General features: G+C 37.1%; 8 protein-coding genes across 12 annotated transcripts in view; 4 read left to right on the forward strand and 4 right to left on the reverse strand.

Annotated features, from left to right (window-relative positions):
* The window catches only part of LOC107042605 (ras-like protein 2), a 5,297-nt gene extending 1,625 nt beyond the window's left edge, over positions 1 to 3,672 (forward strand). The window contains exons 2-6 of one of the 2 annotated variants that reach the window (XM_015263711.1): positions 319 to 406; positions 492 to 703; positions 786 to 3,096; positions 3,169 to 3,305; positions 3,471 to 3,672. In XM_015263711.1, coding sequence (XP_015119197.1) covers positions 319 to 406; positions 492 to 703; positions 786 to 980 — 495 coding nt within the window. In that variant the 3' untranslated portion in view covers positions 981 to 3,096; positions 3,169 to 3,305; positions 3,471 to 3,672. Of the gene's footprint in view, positions 1 to 318; positions 407 to 491; positions 704 to 785; positions 3,306 to 3,470 lie in introns of both variants that reach the window. The other variant, XM_015263710.1, reaches the window with a different exon arrangement.
* LOC107042600 (metabotropic glutamate receptor 1) lies at positions 3,645 to 10,969 on the reverse strand. Of its 2 annotated transcripts, none has more exons than XM_015263704.2 (16): positions 10,670 to 10,969; positions 9,774 to 10,195; positions 9,521 to 9,684; positions 9,278 to 9,388; positions 9,047 to 9,200; positions 8,074 to 8,320; positions 7,205 to 7,485; positions 6,784 to 6,953; positions 6,602 to 6,678; positions 6,294 to 6,459; positions 5,810 to 5,918; positions 5,474 to 5,676; positions 5,234 to 5,419; positions 4,625 to 5,171; positions 4,184 to 4,541; positions 3,645 to 4,100 (listed from the first exon to the last, which is right to left on the reverse strand). In XM_015263704.2, the coding sequence occupies exons 2-16, from the start codon at positions 10,012 to 10,014 to the stop codon at positions 3,887 to 3,889; spliced, it is 3,228 nt and encodes a 1,075-aa protein (XP_015119190.1). In that variant the 5' UTR covers positions 10,015 to 10,195; positions 10,670 to 10,969; the 3' UTR covers positions 3,645 to 3,886. The 2 variants fall into 2 exon arrangements, with proteins under 2 accessions (XP_015119190.1, XP_015119189.1); XM_015263703.2 differs by having other exon boundaries at positions 5,783 to 5,918.
* A 788-nt stretch (positions 10,970 to 11,757) lies between these two features.
* Positions 11,758 to 13,637, forward strand: LOC107042603 (cytochrome P450 9e2). Its single transcript, XM_015263708.1, has one exon. It carries the CDS (start codon positions 11,937 to 11,939, stop codon positions 13,434 to 13,436), a length of 1,500 nt encoding a protein of 499 aa, XP_015119194.1. The 5' UTR covers positions 11,758 to 11,936; the 3' UTR covers positions 13,437 to 13,637.
* Positions 13,638 to 13,952: 315 nt separating this feature from the next.
* Positions 13,953 to 15,619, reverse strand: LOC107042581. The gene is made up of 5 exons (XM_015263676.1): positions 15,574 to 15,619; positions 15,178 to 15,261; positions 14,761 to 14,896; positions 14,423 to 14,478; positions 13,953 to 14,152 (listed from the first exon to the last, which is right to left on the reverse strand). The coding sequence occupies exons 2-5, from the start codon at positions 15,250 to 15,252 to the stop codon at positions 14,021 to 14,023; spliced, it is 399 nt and encodes a 132-aa protein (XP_015119162.1). The 5' UTR covers positions 15,253 to 15,261; positions 15,574 to 15,619; the 3' UTR covers positions 13,953 to 14,020.
* Positions 15,620 to 15,800: 181 nt separating this feature from the next.
* On the reverse strand, positions 15,801 to 17,230 carry LOC107042652 (structure-specific endonuclease subunit slx1). Of its 2 annotated transcripts, XM_015263791.2 has the most exons (4): positions 16,999 to 17,230; positions 16,663 to 16,855; positions 16,533 to 16,584; positions 15,801 to 16,454 (listed from the first exon to the last, which is right to left on the reverse strand). In XM_015263791.2, exons 2-4 carry the CDS (start codon positions 16,839 to 16,841, stop codon positions 15,888 to 15,890), a joined length of 798 nt encoding a protein of 265 aa, XP_015119277.1. In that variant the 5' UTR covers positions 16,842 to 16,855; positions 16,999 to 17,230; the 3' UTR covers positions 15,801 to 15,887. The 2 variants fall into 2 exon arrangements, with proteins under 2 accessions (XP_015119277.1, XP_028982269.1); XM_029126436.1 differs by having other exon boundaries at positions 16,663 to 17,230.
* On the forward strand, positions 16,717 to 18,217 carry LOC107042651 (THO complex subunit 3). The gene is made up of 2 exons (XM_015263790.2): positions 16,717 to 17,238; positions 17,317 to 18,217. Exons 1-2 carry the CDS (start codon positions 17,053 to 17,055, stop codon positions 18,097 to 18,099), a joined length of 969 nt encoding a protein of 322 aa, XP_015119276.1. The 5' UTR covers positions 16,717 to 17,052; the 3' UTR covers positions 18,100 to 18,217.
* Positions 18,218 to 18,302: 85 nt separating this feature from the next.
* Positions 18,303 to 19,119, forward strand: LOC107042653. Its single transcript, XM_015263793.1, has 2 exons — positions 18,303 to 18,908; positions 18,988 to 19,119. Exons 1-2 carry the CDS (start codon positions 18,423 to 18,425, stop codon positions 19,069 to 19,071), a joined length of 570 nt encoding a protein of 189 aa, XP_015119279.1. The 5' UTR covers positions 18,303 to 18,422; the 3' UTR covers positions 19,072 to 19,119.
* A 15-nt stretch (positions 19,120 to 19,134) lies between these two features.
* On the reverse strand, positions 19,135 to 26,157 carry LOC107042650 (transmembrane protein 131 homolog). 2 transcript variants are annotated; one of them, XM_015263789.1, is made up of 8 exons: positions 25,685 to 26,157; positions 25,373 to 25,437; positions 25,237 to 25,265; positions 24,928 to 25,011; positions 24,726 to 24,849; positions 24,515 to 24,628; positions 24,331 to 24,453; positions 19,135 to 24,241 (listed from the first exon to the last, which is right to left on the reverse strand). In XM_015263789.1, exons 1-8 carry the CDS (start codon positions 25,776 to 25,778, stop codon positions 19,454 to 19,456), a joined length of 5,421 nt encoding a protein of 1,806 aa, XP_015119275.1. In that variant the 5' UTR covers positions 25,779 to 26,157; the 3' UTR covers positions 19,135 to 19,453. The 2 variants fall into 2 exon arrangements, with proteins under 2 accessions (XP_015119275.1, XP_015119274.1); XM_015263788.1 differs by having other exon boundaries at positions 25,237 to 25,268.
* Between the last annotated feature and the right edge of the window lie 984 nt (positions 26,158 to 27,141).

The raw sequence follows: 27,141 nt of genomic DNA on the forward strand, positions 1-27,141 counted from the left end.
TTGTTATTTCTTGATAACGTGGGTGTGATGTTTGTTGCCTCCTACCAATCTTCAGCCCCCCCCCCCCTGACATCGTACATGTCGCGAAAAGTCTTTGACTCTTGAATTGACGGCAACATGAGAATCTATAATTTCTCAATTTTTTACAGTGTTAGGCCTTGTGACCTAAATCGCGTAAAACGAATTTATTTCTGACTGGTCTATATCTGGCGCTAACATTTTTCTCCGATGATATCATTTTTTTCTGTACATATATCTAAGCAGAGAGTTACTTAACAATAAATTCTTATCATTCGAGATTTTATTTGCTAATTTCAGAGCTATTTCGTTACGGATTATGATCCCACAATCGAGGATTCGTACACGAAGCAGTGTGTCATTGACGAAGTGCCAGCAAAGCTTGATAGTACGTTCAATGTTGTCAATCATAAATAACAAGCAAAACAAAGTATTCATAAAAACATTTTATAAATGTATTATTTTGCCGATAGTTTTAGATACTGCAGGCCAGGAAGAATTCAGTGCCATGCGTGAACAGTACATGAGAAGTGGAGAAGGTTTCTTGCTGGTTTTTTCAGTCACAGATCACTCTTCCTTTGACGAAATAATGAAATTTCACAAACAGATTCTCAGGGTCAAAGACCGTGACGAATTTCCCATGTTGATGGTGGGAAATAAATGTGATCTTGACCACCAAAGATCCGTGAGTATAGCAATTTTTTCACTCTTCCAAGACTCATCTAAATTGTGCAATTGTGGTCTAAAAATGGCGTTGATGGTTTTAGGTGGCAGTTGATGAGGCACAAAACTTGGCTCGAGTTTTGAAGATTCCGTACATTGAATGTAGCGCCAAATTACGCATGAATGTCGATCAAGCTTTCCACGAGCTTGTGAGAATTGTTCGGAAATTTCAGTTGTCGGAGAGACCGCCATTGAAGCCAAATTACAAGAAAAATAAGAAAAAATGCTGCATGTTATAAGTTGACAGCAGGAGAACTGAGAGGAAAATCAAACTCCGGGTCTGAATGACTTTCGTAAAAATATTCTTCCGAGCCATTTGCTCCGCGTAAATGGCCCTTCACGGAACAGCAATCTTAATCCTAATTTTTTAATTTGAGTTTCTTTTTCATTACTTTTCTTCTGACTTTATACTTACGGTTTTTCTATTATTGAAAATTTACCAAATTTGCGAAAATATTTCATCTGGTGTTGAAGCTCGATGGAATATATTTTATAAAAAGCACAAAATGATATTGATCATCATCAAAATGGAGAGGGTCTTTCCAGTTTTTTGAGTAAAAGATATTTTTATATATCATATATTTATATATGAAAATGTGTGCAAGGAGCCTGAAAATCAACTGGCGTACCTGCCTATTTAGTTATTATGAATGATAAGGAAATGAGGAAATTACACTGCCTAATTGAAAAATAATGAATTTCACAAGATTTAATGTTTTATTAGAAATTACCAAATGTGGAGATTAGCAAATTATAGGAATGTCAACGTATCAATATCTTAAATTGTCGATTTTGCAGAGGAATTAATGTCGAAGCGTACAAACTAACACAGTTTAATCATTACATTCAATATATATTTTTTATAAGTTCAGTTTGGTTATTTGTTGCAATGTATTTGTTATGAATTTAACGTTTTACTAAACGGAGGAGTAATTTACATGTAGTGAACGATGAGAACAACAGATAGTAATACCCAGTGGTAGAAAAAGTTACGGGCCTACTTATGTATTTAACAGTACTCTGTAAATAGTTAGATTTACAAATTTCGAATCATTTTTAAGACGATATTTATTGCTACAAATTTTTACTTGAAGTTTCGTATGAAAAAAGACAACAGACTGCGGAAAATTACGGTATATTACTGTATTTACATGTACACTGCCGGAAGTCAATGGATTTGTGAATATAAATTTTCAGAGTTTGGACAATAATAATATGATGAAATGAAAAAAATCGAATAAATGTACTAAACAAAAAAATTCAATCGTTCACACATCATTACGATTGGGAGTATATTTTCCGTCCCAAAGTGGTTTATCAACTTGCTTTTTTTCCAGAATTTCGATATTGTCATTGGTAACTGACTCGATATTTTTGCCGTGTAAAATTAAATTGGTCTTCAAAGCACTGAGCGATTGACCTAGACGTTTTATTTCTTTCAATAGTACCGAAATTTTCTCCATCCATTCTTCGTACTCTCTGTGTGTTGCTCCTACATTAGAAATATGTATCTCATTTCGGAAATTGTGTATCATTCTATTATTTTTATTCATTTTCTTTAGCAAATTTCTGTTATAATGCAGATGATATTCCATAATTTTTCGTAAATTACAAATTCTTTTATTTTTTGATTTTATAAGATTTTCAATGTGTGAGATTTTTGAATTAAATGTCTCAAGTTTATGAACTGAATAATCTTTCCTGCTCATGAGACCAATTCGATGATGAATTTTGCAATCCAATTGCTGCTTATAATAACACTGCTCTGCCACCAGCCTCTCATAATCATCCTTGCTCAAATTTGGCATCGTTGATATAATTGAATGCAAATTGTTTTCAATTAGTATCAACTTATTTCTTATTTTGAGCTGAAAAAAATTAAATTTATGCATTCGCAAGCGCTTGATGGAACAAAGCCGTTAAAATTTCCTTACGTACGTAGGACAGACGAAAGTGTGAGACTTTATTTATTCTTCCTATTTGTCTTGATAACAAATTGTCCATTTTCCTCAGAGCAAGTAATTTTGCGTGCGGTGCAAAACAAATACGAATTTCTTGTTGCGTCACAATGATGGATTGAACTAGCTCCTCAGCTTTTTTATTTTCAACCGCTATTTCCATGCGTATAGCCGACAACTCTTCATTCCACCTCCCTTCACTCGATAATGTTTTGATATTCTGCTTATCTAACAATTTAAGTTTACACAAATATTCATCGAGTGTAGTTGGCTCCTCATACTTGTCGGAACATACATGAATCATCTACGGAAATAATAAAAGAAAATTCCTCTTATAGAAATGCAAAAATCAAATCAATTTGAATATTACTTGCTTCCTCGTAAAGTGCTCGACGAGGTGCTCATGAAACCAATTATTTTTCATTCTATTCATCCCTTTCTCATTAATGGTATTCTCCAATTGTTCTAGCATTTCAGATCTATTGAATTTTTCAAGAGTGACTGTGGTACAAGTGGATTCGTCGGATTCACTTTGATCACTCCGAGAAGTTGTGGAATTCTCGGGCTGAGACATGAGTTCTTCGTCAGAGTGTGGAGGTGACAGTTGTAAGTGATGTAATAATTCTAGAATATTCAAGTAGTAGAAACATTCGAGTCAATCGATACAAGGGTATATCAATGAAGTATATATATTACCTGCCATTTCGGAAACAGTGGGATTCCACTGACCAAACTCGTTACCATCTTCAACAATCATATTTTATTTTCTAGAGGTTGACAAGTATCTTCAATAACAAATATGAGCAACTTGCTTCGAGAATGTCATAGCGATTGGACCAAAGTTTCCATGGTTTCCACTATTTCGTCGATAAGTGTACGAATGACTCTATGGCATTCAGCTAGAATTAGCGGGAACTGGTTGAAAATAAATGATTTATCTCATCGTTTGATACAATAAATTCCGTTTATTGAACATTCATTTCAATTAATTTAGTAAATCTCGGCATACTTGTAAGACTTAATTGCTATTGTCAATCAATGGAGTCACCATTGATCCCTCTGATGATTACATTACCGTTATTTTATCCATTTCGTACAGTTGCTTTGGGCCATGTTAAATGCTAAATTTCTTTGGTATTCAATTGAACATGAAAAAAAAATGTAGTGTTTTGGATATGTCACTGAAACTACACCGTTGTTTGATAAAAATCCCGAAAGTTGGGCAATTTTTTACCCAGTGTAATTGTTATGTTAACGATGGGGTTACCATGAATATCTAAATGATTTAGTTCTTCACGTATGCGTGCTTCCATACCATCAAAGCCGAGTTCCAATCCATCTTTCATTGCCCCCGTTGGGCATTTCAATCTCAGGTCCGTGAAATTCTGCTCAGTTGATTCCCTAGTAACGGAAATGTCATTTACCATGTTGTATAAAGGTGGTGACAATAAGTAAGATGCTTATATGTTTAGTATTAATCCTACATAATTCTATGAGTTTCCATAAGTGCTCTGGCATCGAGTGGAATCTGCTCATCAGAAACAGCAGTACATTGCCGTCTGACACTGATATTAGTGTTTACTTTTGAATCAAGCTTTTCCGTAAACTTATAATCCATAAAGGTATCAGAGTAAGCTCCTCGTACATTGCCGCTGGATTTGCATATTCTTTCGAAGCATTTTCTACACTGAGGAATAGACTTTGAAGATATATTGTCTGATGATGACACAAGACGTATCATAGGCGGTGAGAAAAATTCTCTGTGAGATTTGTAGAAATCGAGCAAAAGATCAGTTCCTGTTTGAACTGATAGAGATCTCCTCGCTACATTGTTTTGCACGTCTCAATAGGTAAACGAAAGAGAAGAAAATAATGAATTTTTCTGGCTTACTGTAAGATAAAATAACAGATTTTTGTAAAAATACCTGATGTTTGTGGATTAGTACTGCGGAGCGTGTAAATAGTTTGCTTGGAGGGTGGTTCAGCGATGGCAGCGGCGACTCTAGCCCCAATGTGACATCGGATCGATTTACTTGTTGTAAAAAGTGCCCTATTATTCTTCTCAGGTCTTAGAAGGATAATATAAAGTTTTGGAAAGAAAAGAAAAATTAGAGTGACGGATGCACTTAGAGTAACGCACATGCACATTGTGACGACTTTAGATTCACTGCCAAAATAAATAGGAACAAATGCAATCCATATGACACATGTCGTATACATAGCAAAACCAATGAATTTTGCTTCATTAAAGTTTTCTGGAACATTTCTTGTTTTAACTGCGTACAAAGTACACAATGCCAGTAGTAGGCCATCAAATGCCAAGGGCGATAGGAGTGCCCTAGGGGATGTTGCGCACGTTAACACTGCTCTATCTCGGGCCGGAAACTCCAGGCGCGCTTGTGGGGGCTCAATCACCAGCATTGCACCAGCTACCCCGGCTTCGAGCATTATCAAAAAGGACGTTATTGCAACCTGAAATGAGTAAACATTATTGGATATTCATTGGTAATAGGGTGACATATTAATGGATTTACTTGAGCCGTCCCCGACATGAATACGAGTTTTCTCTTGGGAAATCGCTTCTTGGAACCTGCCAATATGCGTGCTATTCTATTGGTCTTGGTGAAGAGGCTGCCATACATCATGGCAAAACTTATACCAGGCATGAGGCGCGACAGGGCGCAAGATATTCTCGTTGGTTTCGCTAGAATTGGAAACACCTAAAAGAAATATAATAATCGTAGTATGTGCGTTGCGACAATTAATCAACTTACGGCGGCGTGAGCCAGTGTCATGCCCGCCAGGATGAGATAGCTAAGTTCGCGTGTACTGGCTTTAACAACGGGGGTATTATTGTGTCTTATGAATATGTGACATGTGACGAATGTGGCTAGCAGGCCTAAAATGCTGAAGAACATTCCGACAACTGCCTCTACGTCGCCCCAGGATATGTACTCAACGAAAATCACTTCGCAGTCTGAAATGTAATGTTACTCTCTACGGTTAAAATACCCCATCCTATTATTTAATAACCCGTGCATTCAACATGTCACATAGTTTTATTGTTATTGTTATTGTTATACCGGTTTTATTTTTATTCGGCCACTGACCATAGGGGCAAGGCACACATTTCAGTTGTTCTTCATCCACAATCTCGTGATGATCGCACGGTACACATGCCCAACAGCACTTTTTTTCCTGACCGCCTGTTTTAAAATTCTGCAAATTTCATTGTAAAAATCAATTGATTTTATTGCAACATATGGGGAGACATTAAAAAATCAGCAATTGAAGAATTCATTTCCATATGAAAGGTTTTCTTTTTTCTCATTCCCAGTCAGCGCATAGGTAATGTCATCCAACAATGGAGAATCAGTTGTTTGAACAGTCGATTGGCTTTCCCACCAATATTGGTAAACCCCAATCGGTTCATTCATATATGTACGAGAGGAGGAAAAAAATAAAAAATGGGAAAATTTCTAGGTGGAAATTGTACGATATCGGAAATACCAGCTATGTGCTTTGAGATTTTTCGATGAACAGTTTTTCTGATCAGCGGGGCTAGTTGATAATCCATGCATAACAAGTATCTACCTTATAGTAACCCGTGGGACAGGGCTGTGAACACACACTGGTGACCAATTGAGCGCCTCTAGACTGTGGTAATCCAGAGAGAACCAAACTACCATTATTCCAGTCTCCAATTTGTACGTAGCCATAGCTGCCGTCCGATAGGAGTTGATAATTTAGAATCTCATACCTGTTATATTACAATTGACTAATTTACTAATGATTGTTAATTAACAAATTGTCGTCATCCTACACTATGAATAGTAGCGTTTATGTTTGTTGTTTATTTCGTATGGATTTGCGAAAGATTTTCAACAACCATACGCACCGACCTGCCCGGTGGATCCCCTCGACGATCAAACTCCACTTCTTCTTCTCCGAAAGTAAATGATATATTCATCAAGTGATTCTATGAATGTCATAAATCAAAGGAGATGAAAACAATGTTTTGATACATATTGTCTCTCCCCAATAATAGGATAGGTTTTATGAATAAACATCTTGGAAAGTTTACCTTGAAAAGGGTCCCGTTGAAAGGATACATCTCTTTGCAAACTCCGAAGTAACCACGGCCGCATATCTCTTCAAGCATATTGTGCAGCCCGTGTGCCATAGCCCAGAACGATTTCATCACAAAACTCATTTTCGGATCTTGATTGTAACGCTCAGACAGTTTCTCTGCGCCTTTAGGTGACCCAAATGAACATAAATTTCACAAGTATAGAATATGAAGATTTGTCATCAGTAATGCATACAATATTTTTTTTTTTTTTTGATCAATCATTTTTCCGTTTCTGAAACATTTTTTCCGTTTTTTTTTATTCAATTGAATAAAGAGTATATGAGCAAAAAAGGGCTGATATTTTGAAAATTAACTGTATTTCGAAAATGTACTTTTTCACAATAGCGCATCGCAGTTGTAAATTTTTTCTCACCAGTACATACTCTCCTGTCCACCGGAAGCTCTGCTGCTGTTGGTGTCTTATTCGTATTGTACTCGTCCAAATCGTCATTGAAATTTTCCGGCATTACACAGTTGAATCGGTATTGCCAAAATTCGACAAACCATGGATTGCGAGTGTTTGTGAAAGGATTGAGAGAAAAATAATGCTCATCAAATTCTTTTACATATGGAGAATGTATTCGAATTGAAAGACTGCTCCAGGCTTCATCTTCATAGCCTTCAACGACATCATCACGGTCTGCCCAGCCATCACTATTTCCAAATCGAAATAGTTTATTAATTAATCGCCAATATCTACTGTTAGCAGTCTAAAGACTCCTGTAGTGTGAAACGCGTCCTTTGAAGAAATGAAGAAATAAAATGTAAGGGTAAAATCGAACGGGAAGATTAAGTTTGTAGGAAATTGGTAACCGTAAATGTGACCGCAATTACAGAGTTCCAATGATTGAGTGAAACCATAGCGCCATTGCCCATACCCTCGCAGGACTAGATGCGACTTCCGGCCCGTAACTAACTTCCGTTTCTCGCCCAGGGCTATTTCTCCTCGCCGTTTCATATTATTCCTCTTGGAACTTTTACACTTGACATGCTTTTATTCATAATTTCCGTAATAACTATCTTGACATTTGCGAATAAATTACAACACATGTTCTTTGAAACAACACACGTGGCAAATGAAAATTAACTTAGAATAAACTGTACCAGGATGATATTTTAAAGTCAATACGACTAAATTGACTTCTTTGTGATGTCCTACTCGGGAATAGATGGGAAAAATTTATCAGAGTTAAAAATAAAGTGAAAGTATGATAGAATATAGAAAAAATTCAATTAACTTGCCTTCCAATAAAAACGAATCGCCCGGTTAAATTGAGTCTCTTGGAAGCTGAAAGGAGGCCCCGCATCGTTCTACCCTCGCAGAAACAAACGACGACATTTGCAGCATGGTCTTGATCGAGATTGGTGAGAACTCCATCGAAAACCGAATCCTCTGCGTTTGACAATACCGCATCTTCTCTCGCTACGCAAATGCCATATCTCTCAGCCAGTTCGCGAAATGCTTGCATTCCACTCTGGCCGTAATTCTCTGATAACATTCACGTTTTTTTGAATATTATTGAAAGGCGAATAACTCATGTACTTAACTAATTGGAAATATTTCTGGGTTGACCTGATGAACGAATGAATTTTCAGTTGGACATGTGCTCAATTAAGGTGAACTAGCAATTCCATTAGTGTGATATACATATATGTTTACGTGGAAAACCCCGAGTTTTTACAGTCACGAATACTTGGCGGCGTAGTTCAAGGCTCGCGTGAGATAAAATTGAAACGCCGACTTTTGATCTCATTACATTTAAAAAATTACTAAACATTCTTCTCGATTATGGTATTTTTTTTTTTGACAATTTGAAATAAACTTTATGATACTCTTTTCATTCTCCCTTTCTGATACTTAAAACACTCTATTAAATGTTTAACAAAAAGCCCGTAATTTCTCGAGGGTCCTTTTCCATTTATTACAGCGGTTTTATCATATGTATCTCCATTCTTATGTTTTCCTCATAAAAGTCACTGTCTCATAAATACAACTTTCACTTGCGATGGGGAGGAATTCCATTGGGGCAAAAGTTGACTGACACATCTATAAATTTCCTTTTCCCTCATTCCGTAAATGAGTCATGTGTGATGAATTGATCTTTCACGATGGAATGGACCAAGCCAATTGAGAGAGTAGGTAGCATGATGAGTTTCTGGTGTGTATAATTTGTGGCCGGATTGACTGTAATTCCTAAATTTGGAGCACACTCACCGTCGGTATTGACGATAGAGATATAAGTCCAATTGAAATACTGAACGAGATCGACGAGTAACTGGGCCTGATAATAATCCGACGGTACAACCCGCAGGAACGTGGAATACCTTTTCTTGTCACTGAGATCTCTCGAAGTTGGTGAGTACCCGATCTAAGCAAGTAATATTAATTGAGTGCATAATCGTCGGAGCGGAAGTCTACAACTTATACCTCAGGAAATTAACTCACTTGAGGAATGGAAAACAATTGCAATAAATTTTGAACTTGGAGCGCCGCTGAACTTGAACCCGGACCAACAACTCCTACAACCGGGGCTTTGCTCAACGGAGATTCTGAATTCTAGAGGAGAAAACAATAAATAGAAATTGAAAAGCGGTTAAATTCTCGTTGGAAAACTATCGATGAGGGAGAAGTGAAGTTTGTCCAACTGGTGGAAACTCTCATACATATATAAAATTGATGAATACTGACTAGAATAATCGAATCGGCTTGACAGCTAGGAGAGTCACCATTTCCTAAAAGTTGGGGTTGAGTGAGAGCCGGTGTGATGGCATCTCGTACAAGTTCGATACTCTGTTGAAGTGCCACAGGTGCAGACCAACAGGAGTCTCTTGCTTCGAGTCCAAGTGTCACTCCTTCTCCAATAAAAAAAAAAAAGTAGGAGTAGTAGGAGAATAAAAGTGAGGATGGTGTGGAAAATTTCCAATTATTCGTTTTCACTCACCCGGTAAAATAGTGGAGTCTCGGTTAATTTTGTCTAGAGTGATTAAAGCAGTCTCAACTCTCTGTATACCATAAAGCTCCCGTACAGGACCACAAACGAGAGCACCCTGACCACCACTTGGTGCATGATGAACGCTGAAGAGTGCACCAACTACGAGATCACCTCTGACCTTCGCAGATGGATCTCTAGCGTCTATCAAGCCCATCAGAATGTTCAGAGTTATGAAAATCATTGCCAACATTTCATTATTCGGTGAATGATATTTCAATTTTTAATTCAATTTTTCTTCTGTCCGCTACTCAGCGGCTAATTAAACCTGGTCATCCAGTTTCAATCTCTCGATTTTCTTTGCCTCCATCGTACCCCATCATTTTGGCATTATTAGCATTTTCCTAGGTTCTTGTGTTATGACTATGCGTAAACTGAAAATACATTGAAATAGAATGGAATTTTGGAGGGACATTTTATTTCATCAAACAAATGTGCAAATAAATAAATGTTTTGGATGTGGATCAATTGACTCGCCTCCAAAAGGTCCACCTTCCTTGGGGGAATGTAAAAATATCCTATGGATTGTAACGGCAATAAAAAAAATGCCAGATGTTGCTAAGTTATGGCCTTTGACTACAGAGCAGATTTACCATCATGCAGGATGTTGACGCGATATTATGGATATTGTTGAGCGCTTGCACTCTTTGAGAGACACATAAACAACAATTTATTTGGGGCTCATCGATCTCATAACCACAGCTCTAATTGACTTTTTCGATAACAGCCGTTCCGCCCTCATCCAGCCGCATTTATACAAAAATAAACTTTTCACCGCCGACACAAGCACTTGAAGGCTTTTAATAATTCTATAAAATATCATGGTTGTTAAGATTGAATCTACTTACATTTGACAATGATTATCCACAAATAATAATAGTTTAACACTCAATTAGCATTATCGTTATTCAAACAAATGAATTTGACTGGTCAAGTAAATCCTAGAATTCGCAGCCGGACAACACACGAAAGTGGGCGGTCGGCGCGCCGTTTCAAACTGTGCAATGCTGAAGAGCAGTAGTCGATCCAGAGTGTGACAGTGGAACGTGGTTGAGACACATGAGGCAGGAGCAGTTTACTCTCTGGGCACATGCGCCAAAGAAATAAGCCCATGAGTTGGTTCGAGTGCGCTTGGGACTCACGGCGAAACTACTACGGGTAAGAGCATCAAATTTTCGTTGGAGTGACTTGGCCTGCAATGAGATCTATTCATTATGCAAATGCTTTATATCCCGTGGGCATATGTCTCACTATTCTGTGACATGACCCACTCCAGAATCATCAGTGGAAGATGTGTTTTTAGCAATTAAAGAATTATTCCTTTAAGGTACTTCCGCAGTAAGTATACTTGGTGAAAATTTCGAAATGGTATAAAGACGCAATATTTGGATCATATGTTGTTGACCACATTAAAAAGATATTCCCAAAATTTCAAGTCCCTGGTCCACCCCATTTTTGAGATATGCATCGCCAAACATTCAATTTTTGTGTTTTTTCCATTTTTGACGATGTATATCTCGAAAATGGGGTGGACAAGGTACTTGAAATTTTGGGAATAGTTTTTGAATGTGCTCAACAACATATGATCCAAATATTGCGTCTTTGTACCATTTCGAAATTTTCACCAAGTATACGTACTGCGGAAGTTCCTTAAGAAGCTTGAAAAATACCATTTTTTTTTCTTCTTCTTCTTCTTCTTCAATTGGTACAAACATCTTTTTGCTATATTTCTGTTTTCTTTCAAAATCATTCACCACATCTATATCGATGAGAGGAATGACGCGTGCTGTTATCCTCGTTTTATAAAAGATTACATTGTTGTATAGGTACGACCATGACATGTTACTCCCACCATGAAAATTATATACTTGTATAAGAATTTTGCTTCCTATTGCCGCTAATCTAATAAATGATGATATGCCAGTTGGACATTCCACTCAATAGGAGCAACTCGCTGCGCACAAACGCAGTTTGCACAAAAATATTGTCACGGGACAAAAAATTGGAGTTATATATCAGAGTTGCAATCATTGGAAATTTAATTATAGTTATAACTACAGACAAGTGAGTAAATCAAAGAGTTTACCATCATAATCGAGAATAATTTTGAATAGAATGGATTTGGTGAGCGGATTAATTACGGCTCTAGTGGGATTGGCCATCTTATTGATTGTCAATCAGATGATTTACTGGCCGAGAAAGGGAGTTCCTCACGTACAGACGATTCCGGTAATTGGCAGCAAATACGTTAGTCTGTTTTTCGGGCGTACATCAATCGCAGAGTTCTCGGAGGAACTTTATAAAAATTTTCCTGATGCCAAATATTTTGGTGTTACAATGTGGAACAAACCAATAGTTATATTGAAAGATTTAGATCTCATTAAGGACATCTGTGTCAAGAACTTTGATAATGCACCGGATCATCGCAGTTTTATTAATGAAAAAATGGATCCAATCCTGGGTAAAAATGTATTCTCACTCCGAGGTGATCGATGGCGTGAAGTACGCAGTGCACTCAGTCCATCATTTACAGCTAGTAAAATGAAGTTCTTATTTCAACTTGTTTCCAAAGTTTCCGAGGATTTTACCCAATATCTCATTGATAATCCGGAAATAACAAAACTCATTGAAACCAAAGATGCATTCAGCAGATATACCAATGATGTGATTGCAACGGCTGCATTCGGAATAAGCGTTGATTCTATGAAACATCGTGATAATGAGTTTTTCTTTCGAGGAAAAGACGCAACAAATTTGAGTGGAACTAAACGCATCCTCAAATTCTTCGCTGGCATCACATTCCCAAGAATTATGAGATTTTTTGGTCAAACTTATTTAACCAAAGAGACTAATAAATTTTTCATCGATTTGATACACGAAACTGTCACGATGAGAGATGAAAAAGGGATCATGAGACCAGATATGATTCATTTGTTGATGCGCGCTCGAGATGCTAGCGGAATTAAAATAGACATGAATGATATCGTGGCGCAGGCATTCATATTCTTCCTCGCTGGCTTCGATACTACCTCTACTTTAATGAGTTTTCTCTGTCATCAATTGGCATATCATGAGCACATCCAGCAGAAGCTGCGGGAGGAAGTGGATGATGTTGTTAAAGACAATGAATTCTCGTACGAAATGCTCGCTAAATTGAAATATATGGATATGGTGATAAATGAAACACTGCGTTTGTATCCACCTGCTACTTTCCTCGATCGAGTGTGTGAGAAACCGTTTGAATTACCGCCAGCAACTTCAAATTCCGAGGGAATGACAGCCGATCGCGGATTGACTTTCTGGATTAACATATACAGCATACAGAGAGATCCTAAATATTTTCCACATCCTGAAAAATTTGATCCAGAACGATTTAATGAGGAAAATAAAGCAAATATTCTCCCGCACTCATATTCGTCCTTTGGAATTGGCCCTCGAAAATGTATTGGCGAGCGATTCGCCTTGATGGAGACTAAATTGATTCTCGCGAGAATAATTCAAAAATTTATTATAAAACCGAGTGAAAAATCAACAGAAAACATTAAAATTGCAAAAAACAGTTTGAATCTAACTCCCAAGGGTGGCATCTGGCTGAAATTCCAGCCAAGATCGTAGACTATATTATTTAGATTCTCTTTTAGAATTGTGCATATGTTGTTATTGTTATTATTGTTTCACCAAAAGTGCAATTTGTAGCTTTTTGTTTTTTTTTTTTTCAATAATAATCCTACCATTGGCGAAGGAACATTTCATTAATTCATTGAAAGACCAAGAATTATTGGACCGAAAAAAGAAATAAATTACTTGTTTTACTCGATATAGGAAAATATTTTTTGTTTGTTTCATTTTCATGAAAAGATTGTTGGAACGTATCACACTTTCCGAAGGTGCCAACTCTCACCTTGATGCTGGTTTCGTTGTCTGGATACTTGATGTCTTGCTTAAGTGGCCCTTAATTCTACGACTCGAGTTTTTCCATCTTCTTTTGAGGGTTGAAGATTAAAAAAGTGGACAGAGAGAGAAAACAAGTACATGCAGGCTGAAAGTGGGTGACAATCCGCCTGATTAATTTAACGTTTTTGAATTATTCAGCTGACTTACCGAGGATGAAATTGAAACAAGTTTTACGGATAAATATTGGATTACTCGATTTTTATTGATATAAATCAGGATTACATAATCCAAATGCAAAAGTAGATTTATGTGTTGGGGTTGGCGTTTGGTCCACGACGTCTGCCGTAAGAGGGAACAACAGTGACGAACCTTCGGTTGTACTGAATACGACGTTTGGCCCTGCCCGTCTTCTTTTTGCTCTTCTCTTGCTTCTCAACCTTTGAAAAAAAAAATTGATTTGTAAAGTATTATCACACGGGAAGAAGAATTGCAAGCGCTGATGACAATATTCCTTGTTGCAAATGTATGAGAAGCCAATTTCTGAATGCAAAATCGACTTCACTTTCATTTGCTTTTATTCTGGCACCACATCATTACCAGTGTAAATTTGAAAACTATTGAACAGTGGCTTAGATCAGTATGGTGCCAGTTATGTAATTACGATTATTACCTGGTTTTACGAATAATTATGATAATATGATTCTTACCTTTGGGGTTTGTCCCTTCACCTTACCAGCTCGAGCAAGGGATCCGTGGACCTTACCTAGAAATTTCAAAATCTCGTTATTTGTTCATTGTACACGATGTTTATCAAGGCTATTTGTCTATTACATTTCACACTAGCTTTCAGAAATTGGAATTTCCCGAACAGTGTGTTGAAAGAAATTCTGCTCGTAGGGGGATCGGAAAATGTTCAATCACATTTTTTTCGTGGCATTTTTTGAAAATAATTTTTTTACGGAGCTAAACTTTTTTACGATTAACGGCCCCTTGAAGAGCATCAATTACGTCAGTATTTTATTAGAAGGAAAAAAATTCTGTTCACCTCCAAGAAGTGGGACTGTCAATTCCAAAATGCACGAGGAGAGCTCGGACACGCTGGTCTCGTCGCTCACTGGGGCTCCTCCACAGTGAAGCGTGAATTCTGTTGTTTCAACATTTTCCAACGATGCAAGTCTGGCCTACAGATAAATTATTATTATTTCAAACGTTATTCTACAAAATCGATAAGTTTCTAATATTTTTTTGTTTGAATGTTTTAAATCTATGAAAAGACAAAACCAGAAGTAGTTTTATCACCCTGAGATCTAAATTTACTGTAGCATTAATGCTCGTTCCGACACTGCATTAAGAAATCAACAATTGTCGGAGTATCATAATAATGCATAAATTACGAATATCCAAGTACTTTTCACAATTTTCTTAAACATAATAACATTATAAAATATTTGTAATTTTGTACCTTGATATCAGCAATTGTTGCATTGTCCTGGCAGTCCAGGACGTGCGTTTGCTGCCCGCGAATCTGCAACTGCATAGTGTTTTTCTGCGAATGAAAATTTTCAATCATCATTCATTTTATTCACAATAAATTTTTCATCGGGTGACGTAAATTTCTATACAGAGAGTCGAAGTCGATATATTAAACGGAGAAGAAATGTTGTGAGGTTATACTACCATAAGCCTCACGTGTCATGAGAATATTCTCTACGTAAATACACGGGGTTCCATTGTTTTTTAAGTCTATTCCAGAGAGTTAAAATTCAGAAATTCATTAAAATCATTAATTTATTGCTCTAAATAAGGACTAACAGGCAAAACTGTCTGAAAAATCTGTAAAATTGCCAGTGAAACTCACCTCCCTTTCGTGGATGACGACGTAAAGGCCGATCCAGTGCAACTTCCGGAAGTCGAAGCCAAATTCAATGAAACAACTGAATAATCAAGGAAATGTAATTTCATCTTTGAAAAATAACGCATAAAGTAAAAAAAATAAAGAATAAAGAGGTTTTATTATGTTGTGCTTATTCAACGAATTTATTTACAAATTATTTATTATATATATAAACATAAAAAAATTGTGCACATGATTTCCGGAATGAATGAGCTGTCGGCGCGTCATTCAAATAGATAGATAGTACTAATTCTCAGAGCCAAAAACAAATGACTCGATTAATCTGAATCATCATCGGTAGAGTCTGGATAATTTTCATTCAGATGTATATTACAGCCAATTTTTTTTCTTATTACGTCTCCCCATAGTAGATTACTCTTGCAAGTTGGACAAGTTCCATCGACCGGGAGAATCTTATCATCCTTAATGAATTCTTTAGCTAAACAAATGATATGCGCTATTAGATCACAATCTGCTTTGACGCACATTACTTTATCAGTCTTATTCAATGTCATGTAGCAAATATCGCAGATGGAAAGTTCAGAATCTTCAATTACTTCTCCCTCTTTTTTATTATTGTCATTTTGTTTTCGATCGTGTTTGCGTGATGTTACTTTGCCATAACTGATGGGCATGTGCATCGGAGGTAATATTTTCGAGGAGTGAGCTTCAGCGAATACATCATCCAACCAACGAAGGGTTAGGGGTAGGCGACACCACGGTCCCACCTGGAGCATCGCAGATAATACATTCAGGGTGTACTCGAATGTCTTTTCTCTTGATTTTTTCTTTGGGACGTGACGTAGACGACGACTCAGTTGAGGATGTTGCCATGCCCATTCGAACTGAAATAAAGAATAATCAGATTTCTGGATGGCTCTGTTTCGCAATCAAAATAATACCTATTTTGTAGTGTAGCTTACTCTCAAGGCACTGGTGGAATTGGGGAATCCATGGACAATCAGTACCATATTCCTAGAGGAACGGGGTCAATGAAACGTTCATTTTTTTTCTCCAACTCAAGTGACAAATTCAATTAGTGAATAATTTTACCATGGTCCTTTATTGCTAGTCTTCCATGCACCTCCAAATTTTTTTCCAGCATTGTGTCTCTTCAATCTCCTCACAGGATCCACTGTATATCCAATGTAGACTCTCCCCTTATATTTAGGATTCTCACAATAGAGTAAATAAACGCCAAAAAAATGTTCAACAACATCTGGCTTCTCCATATGATACACAGAAACTGAAAAATTAAAAAGCCACTTGTCGAACTATTAGCAAAACGATTTCTCGGAAAATTGGCGCCATTACACTCTGCTCCAACCTTAAAATTCATTTTCATATATAAGCCATAAGAGCATCTTATTGTGTGTAAATAAATATAACCTAAATATCCTCCGGACAACGGCGTGTGATGAGAGAGAGCGAAGAGCGTCTGCAATGGCAGGTACAAATAATCGAGTCGAAGAATTGATAAACTATTTCAAGTCACATAATAAAATTCGAGAACAACAAACGCATTCAGCTAAAGTACACAGTGTTGGTTGGAGTTGTGATGGAAAATATCTCGCCTCGGGATCATTTGACAAATGCATCTGTATATTCTCACTGGGGCCGGACAGATTGGTAAGGGAAATTTCAAAAAAGTCTTTAGCACAGGAAAAAAAATAGAGCAACAAATGTAATGTATTTGTTTTGATTTAGAAACAAGAAACGACTTTTCGAGGGCATGGAGGCAGTGTGGATCAACTGTGTTGGCACGCATCCAATCCTGAATTATTATCGACAGCAAGCGGTGATAAAACTGTGAGAATATGGGACACGAGATCTCAAAAATGCACTGCGACCATTGATACAAAAGGTGAAAATATCAACATCTCCTGGTCTCCAGATGGTACGACAATTGCTGTTGGCAATAAGGAGGATTTAGTGACATTCATCGATGCTCGAAATATGAAAATCAGAGCTGAGGAACAATTCAATTTCGAGGTCAACGAGATCTCGTGGAACAAGGATTCAGACACATTCTATTTGACAAATGGACAAGGATGTGTTCATATTTTGAGTTATCCAGATCTCGAGTTACTTCATGTTATAAAAGCACATCCAGGGACATGTATTTGCATAGAGTTTGATCCCACTGGTCGTTATTTTGCCACAGGATCAGCTGATGCACTTGTGTCACTCTGGGATGCCGATGAACTCTGCTGTTTACGTACATTCTCCAGGCTTGAGTGGCCAGTCAGAACAATTTCTTTCTCGTATGATGGCCAATTGCTGGCTGCAGCATCGGAGGATCTTATTATTGATATTGGCGAAGTGGAGACTGGTGAGAAAATTGCTGATATCCCTGTGGAGGCTGCTACCTTTACTGTTGCCTGGCATCCCAAGCAATATTTACTCGCTTATGCTTGTGACGATAAGGATAGTTATGACAGAAAACGCGATGCAGGGAGTCTCAAGGTTTATGGCTTCTCTAATGATTAAGATATTTAATGGCTGATAACATTATCAACATCTCGTACTTGTAAATTTCAACAAATTTCTGTACATCTCAAAAATCAATGACCGAAGACTGAAAGGTTCATTAAATATGTTTTCATCGAGTATAAAATGTTTGCCTCAATTTTTACATTCCAGACTTTATGAAGTGTAAAGAACAATTATTCAAATAGTTTCTGTCATTTGTTCTTTTCAATTTACTTACACAATCACAATCAATAAGTCCATTTTACGGGTTGTTGAGTGTACCGTTGTCATGGTTCCCTGTCTTACACTATATCTACTGTTGAGTACATTCTCTTGCGGAAATGTCAAGAAGAGAGGATGAATTGAGTGAAAAAACTGAAGGGGATGAAAACAATCAGAGTGACGATAACGAGAGTTATTCATACAGCGATGATTCTATATCTTCTGATGAGTTTACAGAAGACTCTGAAGTAACCAGTGTTACTCGTACATCATCGCTCAGTGGAGAAAAGTCATTTCATAATTCTAATGAATTTCCCGTGAGCACAAGTAAAATTTCAAATTATCAGACACCAAGTTATTCTTCATTCAATCGTGGTCATACGTCTCCAACTGGAGTCAATTGCGCTCGACGGAAAAATATGAGCTTTTCAAATATGGAAATGATGAAAATAGAGAGGGAAAATCAATATTTGCTGAGAAAAATAATGGCTCAACAGAGACAAAAAAAATCTGGTGGTTTTTCGACAACAGCTGTACCAGTGCGATTGGCAAGTTCGGCAATTAATCGTAAAAAAATGCAGCGAAGAATTGATGAAGATAATATTGTAGGCTACCACTGTTTTTTACACTAATCTGTGCCAGATCCTTTACCAAGGAGATTCATCATTTTCGTTTACATTTTAGACAATACTGAGAAAAATTCAAGGAGCCAAATCATCCTCATTGTCTGGTAAAACAACTGGTGTGTACGAATCAACGTCATATTGAAATGAAAAATCCTCTTGACCAAAAATCATTGTAATGAATAAATATTTTAATTTCATCAGAGAATTTCACTGAAGGTTTGAGATTTATTGAAACACAACAATTAGCAGTCTTACAAAGTAGGTACAGTTCAATTGAATCCATTTACAGTACTCTCCAGTCCAGCTGTTGATTCCAATTTCGTTAATTTTTCAATAGATGAAGGAAAGAAAATTTTCAATTCAAAGGGTTTTGGATTTATTCTCATTTTCAAAACTGGTGATATCGTTGCTTTTATTTTGACCAGAGTTAAATTTTTTGACATTTGAAAAGTGACGATGAGGGGAAAAAAAATATCACAACCGTGTTGTTTTGGTTTTTCAATGACACAATTACTCATTCTTTATTAATTATTTTTGGCCGGCCAATTAGACGTGGATGCTGGAGTCCATATCGTACTGAGAGATCTGAATGGATCGAAACCTGAACGCTCTGGTAAGTCGTGATCGGGTGATTGGGAGGAGGAGGATGAGCTTTGAAGAGGACACAGAGCTGGTGTTGAAGCGCCCCAGGGTGCTGCTGCCCAAACACCCCCAGTATTGACGCCCCAAACTCCACTTCTCTCTTCACCAACTGCCCCCCTTGTGTATAGCGGTTCCCAATTAGTCTCGACAGTGACCCAATTATCCTTGAAAGTATCAACGAGAGGTGTAAGTTTATCCACGTGTTTGGGAGTCGCAGGCAATCCATATCCTGAATTATTACTCTCTGATAGGGAATTGGTGATGGGATTTTTATCGCTCCACAATTGACATCTAGGGATAGTATCCTCAAGGCATTCTAGCTCTACCAGGGGTTCATCTGTATCTGGGAGATCATCATAGGGTACGAGTTCGGGTTCAAACTGGGGGTCAAAAGAATTCAAGAAGTAACTACTCGATTTCTCGTCGTGATTGGCTAATATCAAGGATTCAGAACAAAACGCCGAGTCTTGACTGTCAGATATTCCAGAGTAATGCTCGGATGCCAATTGTAGCGATAAATCTGGATGAAATTCCAATTTAGGCTTGTAAATTTCTTGTAACGGCTGCCTCTGGCAATTCTCTGGGCTTTTATTCACTTCAGTATCGTGCTTATTGACCACCGGCTTGTTGAGTATAAATGCCGGTGACATACAGTCCTGATTTCTCGTGACAACATCACTAAATCTTGGACGATTCTCACCCCAGCAAGCTGGAGGTGGTGGTGCAGGTACAGGTGAGAGTGCTCTTGGCACTGGTCTTGTTGCTATTTTCGTTTCTGCATTGTTCAATTTTACCGGCTTTTCTGTTCGTCTTTTCTGCGTGACTTTATCTTTGCGGATTGGATTTTTATTTTTAATCGGCTTGAATGCACTCAAAGAACCCTCAGCTGTTCGCGACTGATGGTGATGATGATGATGGTGATAATGATGATGGTGATGGTGCTTGGTTGATGTAGTCAATTTATTTGAATTCGTTTTCCATCTGGTAGAATTATCTTGACGCTCTTTGTCATAGTCATCGTCATCGCAATCACCCTCGTAATTGTCTCTGTAGTCTATTGAATTTGCCACTGGACTGGTTTGCTGTTTATTCTTCTTGAGAGGTGTTTTTCGTTGGGTTTTATCTGTTTTTTGATAAATTTGTTCTTTATTATAAGGTACTTGATCCTCCTGAGTTGAGCTTTCGGTCGTTGTTGATGAGGTCTCTTCCTCAGAATATTGAATCTTTTGACTAGTATTACCTTCATATTTTTTGTACGTTCCAGTATTGTTAATGTTGTTGTTGTTATTATTATTATTGTTATTATTATGACTATTATTATTGTGCTGTGTTGTAAACTTACGTTTTTCCTTGGTATCATTTGCTGCATTAAGTGAATCACCATCTTCGCATTTATCTTCTTTTTTATTATTATTATTATTATTATTATTATTATTATGTGGCTTATTGGTGATTATTGGACTTGCTTTCATGGGAATATTAATTTTTTGCTCTTGATTTTGATGATCTTGCGAGCTCTCACTAACAATATCTGTCGGCTTTTTCTTCTTACGCTGAATTGTCTCGTGATTAATTTCATTGGTTTGCTCTGATTTAGCATTAGTATGATCTTTTATGTCCGTATCAATTTTAAAACGTTTTTCCTCTTCAGCTGACCAATCTGGTATTTTGAGTCCTCTTGGCTCCTTCCCACCTCCTCTCTTGACATTCATCAGCATCCAATCAGGCTCCTCTTTTTTCTTCATCATTATCCTATTATTATCGTCGATTATTTTATCTTTTGTAGAAAGTGTGGAAACTGCTTGAGTAGCGAGTTGCCTGAGATCCAAGGGAGGTTGCACCGGACTATTTCTTGACATACTTTCCAATGCTCCTCTCAATATTCTGTCAGCCTCTAAAAATGAAACGGCTAAGATACATATTAAAAAGACTGAGGAAAGACCTATCGCTGCCCAATGGACAGGACATTCCCACGTGGGTCTTGATAAAATTACTGCACAACTCTCCAAAATGTGTCCAGGAATTGTCGTAAGGAGTGAAAGCCTTACAATTCCATTTTCCACTCTATCTGAATCTGGTCCATCATATCCTATACTAGTGAAGATCATCAATTCTCTTTCAATTTTTGATAGAGTAAAATCGGGAGTAAAAGCAATTTCAATTTTCTTGGTAGAATTTGGATTGAGCTTGAATGATTGACAATTTATGACTTTGAAACCATAACCCTCGCAAGCTATTCCGCTTATGGAAAATCCATAAATATCAATTGGCAATTCACCAGTATTTCTAGCAGTAAACGAACGTATCACTGTTAAATTTGGTAGTGAATTTTTCCTCATTGTTTCCCGCCGCTGTTCACAATCCTTGAGATGTTTCTCAGCAAGTTCAAAGAGGAGAGGCGTATTTGAACTGGGCTTTCTATTTCCAAATTTAAATTGGGCATGTGCACCACGTCCCATCAAGCGTATTACTTCAAGGATAGTCATGTTATTTCGAATATAAAGTAAGCCCGAGGAGAATGTTGCCGACGATGGCGTATATGAGAGTTTTATTGTCTTTGATTCGCCAGGATTGAGATAGAGTGGTAATGAGTCCACTGCACTTTCAATATCCAAAATTTGTTGAAAAGCCATTCGCTCTTGTTGTTGATCATTGAGTTTGAATTCTCCATCTACAGTGGCTGGACACTCGTAACACACAGGTTTAAATTTATTTGGCAATGAGTGGTATAATCGAATACCCTGTGGATAACTCCAGTCCATAACGAGTTGAATGAAGAGTGGCTTAGTAGTGCTTGGATTACGAATCGTCAAACTTTTGAAAGATGTATTGCCAACCTGAGTCAATGGAAATGTCAATGGCTGCAGTATAGTTTTGTTTCTTTGATTATAATTTTTATCCTCTGAGGGGAGAACCAGAGACGGCCAATATGGCTTAATATTAACAAAGAATTTGTGACCGCGCACTTCAGTTGTATCGAGACGCATTGTTATATTATCCCAGCTAGTTGAAATATTCAAATAACGTGAGTATCTTGCATTCAGCAGATTTAAATCTGAGTCCCTAGTGTGTGAGGGTAAATTCATTGTATTCAACCATTGATTTCCAGCTGTTGTATTGAGTGATAAGCCCAGATAACAATGTGGTTTGCATGTCACTGATGGATCTATTCTAATTGATCCAATGTGATTTTCTCCTTTGGATATAGTAGGAAGTCGATTAGATTCCTCCAATGGTGGAATATACTTGACTCTATTGTCTTTATCGACTGGGGCTATAACTGTAACTTGCATCGCACGTGAAAATGTTGAGTGAATTTTTATCTGTTGCATGCAAATTGAACCGGGAAAACAATCGGAGAATGTCAATTTTTTCAGAGAAATCCTTCCGTGAGCTACTCTCATGTATACAGGAACAGTGAGCCTCTCATATGTTGTCCTCACGAAAACATCACCAACAATCGTGTCCTCCTCGATCATTGGTGTTTTCACTTTGATTTTGAATATAGCCAAATAGCCGGGCTTTATACTCTGATTTCCTGTATTACTGCAGACACTCATATTTCTAACGCCTTTGTTGAAGAGATCTGTCGGGCCACTTTGACATCCCATGAGTTCCAGTACTGCACCTGGCATATTGACACCCCAACCATGGAGCTCAATATTCACTGGATTTTGATTCTCTAATGCAAATATTGCTTCATTCTCTGTACCACTGCCCACTGTTCCAAAATTCATCGTTCCACGATCACTCTCTCTTTCTCCAGGAATGATTTTTTTCACTTTGCCATCGTAACTCAGCAATGGAACTTGTGTTGTTGATACATTTGAATGAATTATTATTATTGATTCCAATTTAGTATTATCGCTTTTTCCTTCATTGTTGAGATTCAGGGTAAAGATGTTTGCCTTCTGTCCCGACTTGAGAACCCTCGGAATGAAATTTTTTATTGAAAATAATGATTTGGCTTCCGATGATAGAGATACATTGGTGATAGCAAGTGGCACTTTGAATCTATTAACAACACTGAAATTTCGTGGTTGATTTGAGTGTGGTGAACAGTAATGTGCAACTGTCCTATTTATCTCTAAACCACCCTGGAGAACATCCGCCATCCAGGGAATTGAGAGTTTTTGACTAGAACCACCAGGGCCAATTCCCTTTATCACCAGTTTGCCCTTGAAATGTTTTAAATCCAAGCCAGCTTTCCAATCATAGATCAGTGTGCCAATTGTAACAGGTCCTTCAGTCTCACCTGGTATTACAGTTGATTCAAAGTTTATTCTCAGTGCTTTTGAAACTGGTGTACTGATGACATTGATCACTTTAACTGGTTTCTTTGCTGAATTTCTCAGTGCAATTGGATACTGAGTTGGTGATTGTAGTGATCCACCCATTCCCAAGTTTATCGACGCTGAATTCCCTCCCCAGTGAAGACCAGCTCCATTTCCAACCTCCACTTCAATGGCAACTACCATTATTTCAGCGCTATTGTTGACTTTGAATCTCACATAAGCTGTGTGATTCTTCTCTACGTATGCATTGAAATGTAATCTTATGACTGGTTTCGTTTGGTATGGTGCTATCTCCCATAATTCACGCGGCCCTTCAGCTTCACCCGATGGCAATTCCAATTGAAATTCACCTCCACTACTGTAGACCTCTACAACCTGTATTATTAATAATAAAAATAATCATTCATTACATTGCCAACTCACTAAATAATCAATGGATTTATTTTCATGACAACTCAATGTACCTGCATAGGCTCTGAATGGGGATTGTGCATGTAAATTAAAGGTGTAAATGACGCGTTCAGAGGTAATTTGACCCCCACAACTGGTCGCAACCTGTATGGACTGCTTATACTCGACCCCTTCACCTGATAACAATTTTTTAAATTCAAAATTCATTTCATTTATGCTTTAGGCTTCAAGTTTTACTTGATATTTTAAGGTTCCATCTGATGTATGAATGTAAAGTTGGCTGTCAATTTCACCCTCTTCTCTTCCAAGAAATATGACGTTGAAGCTCGTATTTCCCAGTGGCGGAATAACCTGAGATAAATACATGGCATTAGATACAATTTATTTATCCATGATGACTTTTTTTCTTTATTTTTTTTTTTTTACAATCAACAACGGGAAAGCTCACTTTGTCCTGGAAAAAGGATGAGTGAAAGTGCTGTGTGCTGCCCGAAATTGACGTCAAATGGATTGTCCTATTGGCATCACGATTCAAGAGTGTCACAGTCTCTTTGTGGGGTACTCCCAGTTGTCTGAAATTATTATTTTAAATAAATTGTAGATATTTATCCATACTCAGCCATTCAAATATGTATATGATAATGGAAAACCTCTCTTTGAAGTCCAAAAAACGTGGTTCAAATTGGATGTACGATATCGAATCTGGTATGGCTTTGTCATTCATTCCGGGATCCCTTCAAAACACAGAATAAAAACGATTAAAAACGTATAGAATACAAAAATGTGAATCTCAGAGATAAAAAAATAGGAACGCCTTAGAGAGAAGACGAAACAAAAGTAATCCAAGAATTAAACTTTCCTACTTGTTACTTTTAATCATTAATGTATTTATGAACGATTATAATTGTCCGATCCTTCCTATTTTTTCATTCACCATAAAGTAGTTATTATCTGCTTACCCGGCCATGTGCACTGATCCAGTGAAATCCTGCTAATTTACCGGATCATTAGGCAGAGAGAAATAGATGAAAAGAAAAACATTAATTAAAGCTCATTTGCAATACACATGTTTATTATTTTATCATTTCTACTGACCTTGTGCATGGACATGGGCATGTTGTCCAATAAATATTGGACGTCCTTGTCATCCTGGACAAATGCTGAAAATTGAACAGAATAAAGATATGGTCAAATCATTGGTTGACCTTCTACAACAGCAAAAAATGTAAGTCTGGAAATACAATGTGACGTATGCAAAAACCCACTACATCAGAGTGGTTATTTTCATGACATAATATAAAATGGTTACATATATAATGATGAGGGAAAAACCAATTGTTATCACTATGATTGGATAAATGATTGTAAGCACATTGATACTAAATAGGGAATTAAATGATAACTTACCATTGTTGTGACCGTGAAAGGACGGCCTTATTAGTAGCACTGAATCCAAAAACGTTAACAAAAACAGGTAACAGCATACCCTCGTCTCAACCATAATATTTCCGCACAAAATTCCTTGCCACAGGCATTCACGTTTTGAGGTTGAATTTATGTAAATTTATTGATTTAAAAAAAAATGGATAATAATGTTTCGTTAAATCTGTATGACAACCTTAACGCCGAATTTGGCCATATTTTCTTACAGCTCTATATCGAATGTTTCACAATATCGATTATGCTTCCATCACAGTTCGGTCCTTGGAGCCAACTAACTGGGAGAAAAGTATTACATGTACCTTCAATAACATCCGTGACGATGTAATATTTATGGAGAATGCAGACATGAAAATTGAGGGGGGAAAACAAGAACCATATGAGAGATAAATCGTTTTTATGAAGTTGAATGATTTTTTATTTTTCCATTGCACGTACTATACTCTATATTATGTATCCAACGAGTGACTCCGATGTTAAAAATATTTTCTTCTTTATCTATTCAGCTAGCGCTGTAGATACGCGGGGACATACGTGGGGTTAGCAGAGGTAAATAAAATCCATTTCCCGATGACACCAATTCCAATCATTTGGGATAGTTTAGGAACTAATAGTTTATTTATAATTAAATACTTGTTATATTGGTGTATACTTCAGAGGTGGTATCATCAAATGTTGATCGGAACCGCTTGAATTGATGCAAAATCATTTGCAAAGGCAAAAAACCATTGATTTAGAGTTTGGGAATTAATATTTATTTTTCCCGCGGTCCCCGCCGCGTAAATCCCCCCGGGGAACGATCAGAGCTGTGCGTTGAGCGTCATTGCGCACGAGAAAAAATCAACACTCATAGAATGCAACTGTTCCGAATTTTTCAAATATTTGTCATTACTCTGCAAGGATAAATCGACGGCGATAATCGTGCAGTTTTCATAATGGCCATCATCTATAAAGATATAATATTACAAATGTCATGCGTAATTATATCACTAGGAAGATGATTGTTTTTTTAATAGTACATAAAATACAGCATGAAAATGTACAAAGCAATAGGAATTATTCTAGAAACACGCCAGATAAGGAAGGACGAATAGGCACAAAAAATATATTCATGTTCCTTATAGCAGATTAATTAAATTGGGAAAACATTAAAATTTTTGTTCAACAGCATTTTTCCTATTTTTATAGTCTCATAAAAAAATTAAATAGTTAATGTACACATCAATGTCAAACAAGGTGCCCTTGAATGACCTTCACGCAGGGATTCTCATCCACAATGATTGTCGGTGCTTTAGCATCCTAGATTCAGAATTTTACCTTTGAAAATTTTCGTCTCATAACAGTAAATTTAATAAATCAAAATAAATTTCCATTCAGCATAATCTTAAATATCTATATAATAATACATGGTAAAATTGTAACGA

Source organism: Diachasma alloeum, unplaced genomic scaffold (genome assembly GCF_001412515.2).
Source record: "Diachasma alloeum isolate Michigan unplaced genomic scaffold, Dall2.0 Dall_scaffold_00494, whole genome shotgun sequence".
NCBI lineage: Eukaryota > Metazoa > Arthropoda > Insecta > Hymenoptera > Braconidae > Diachasma > Diachasma alloeum.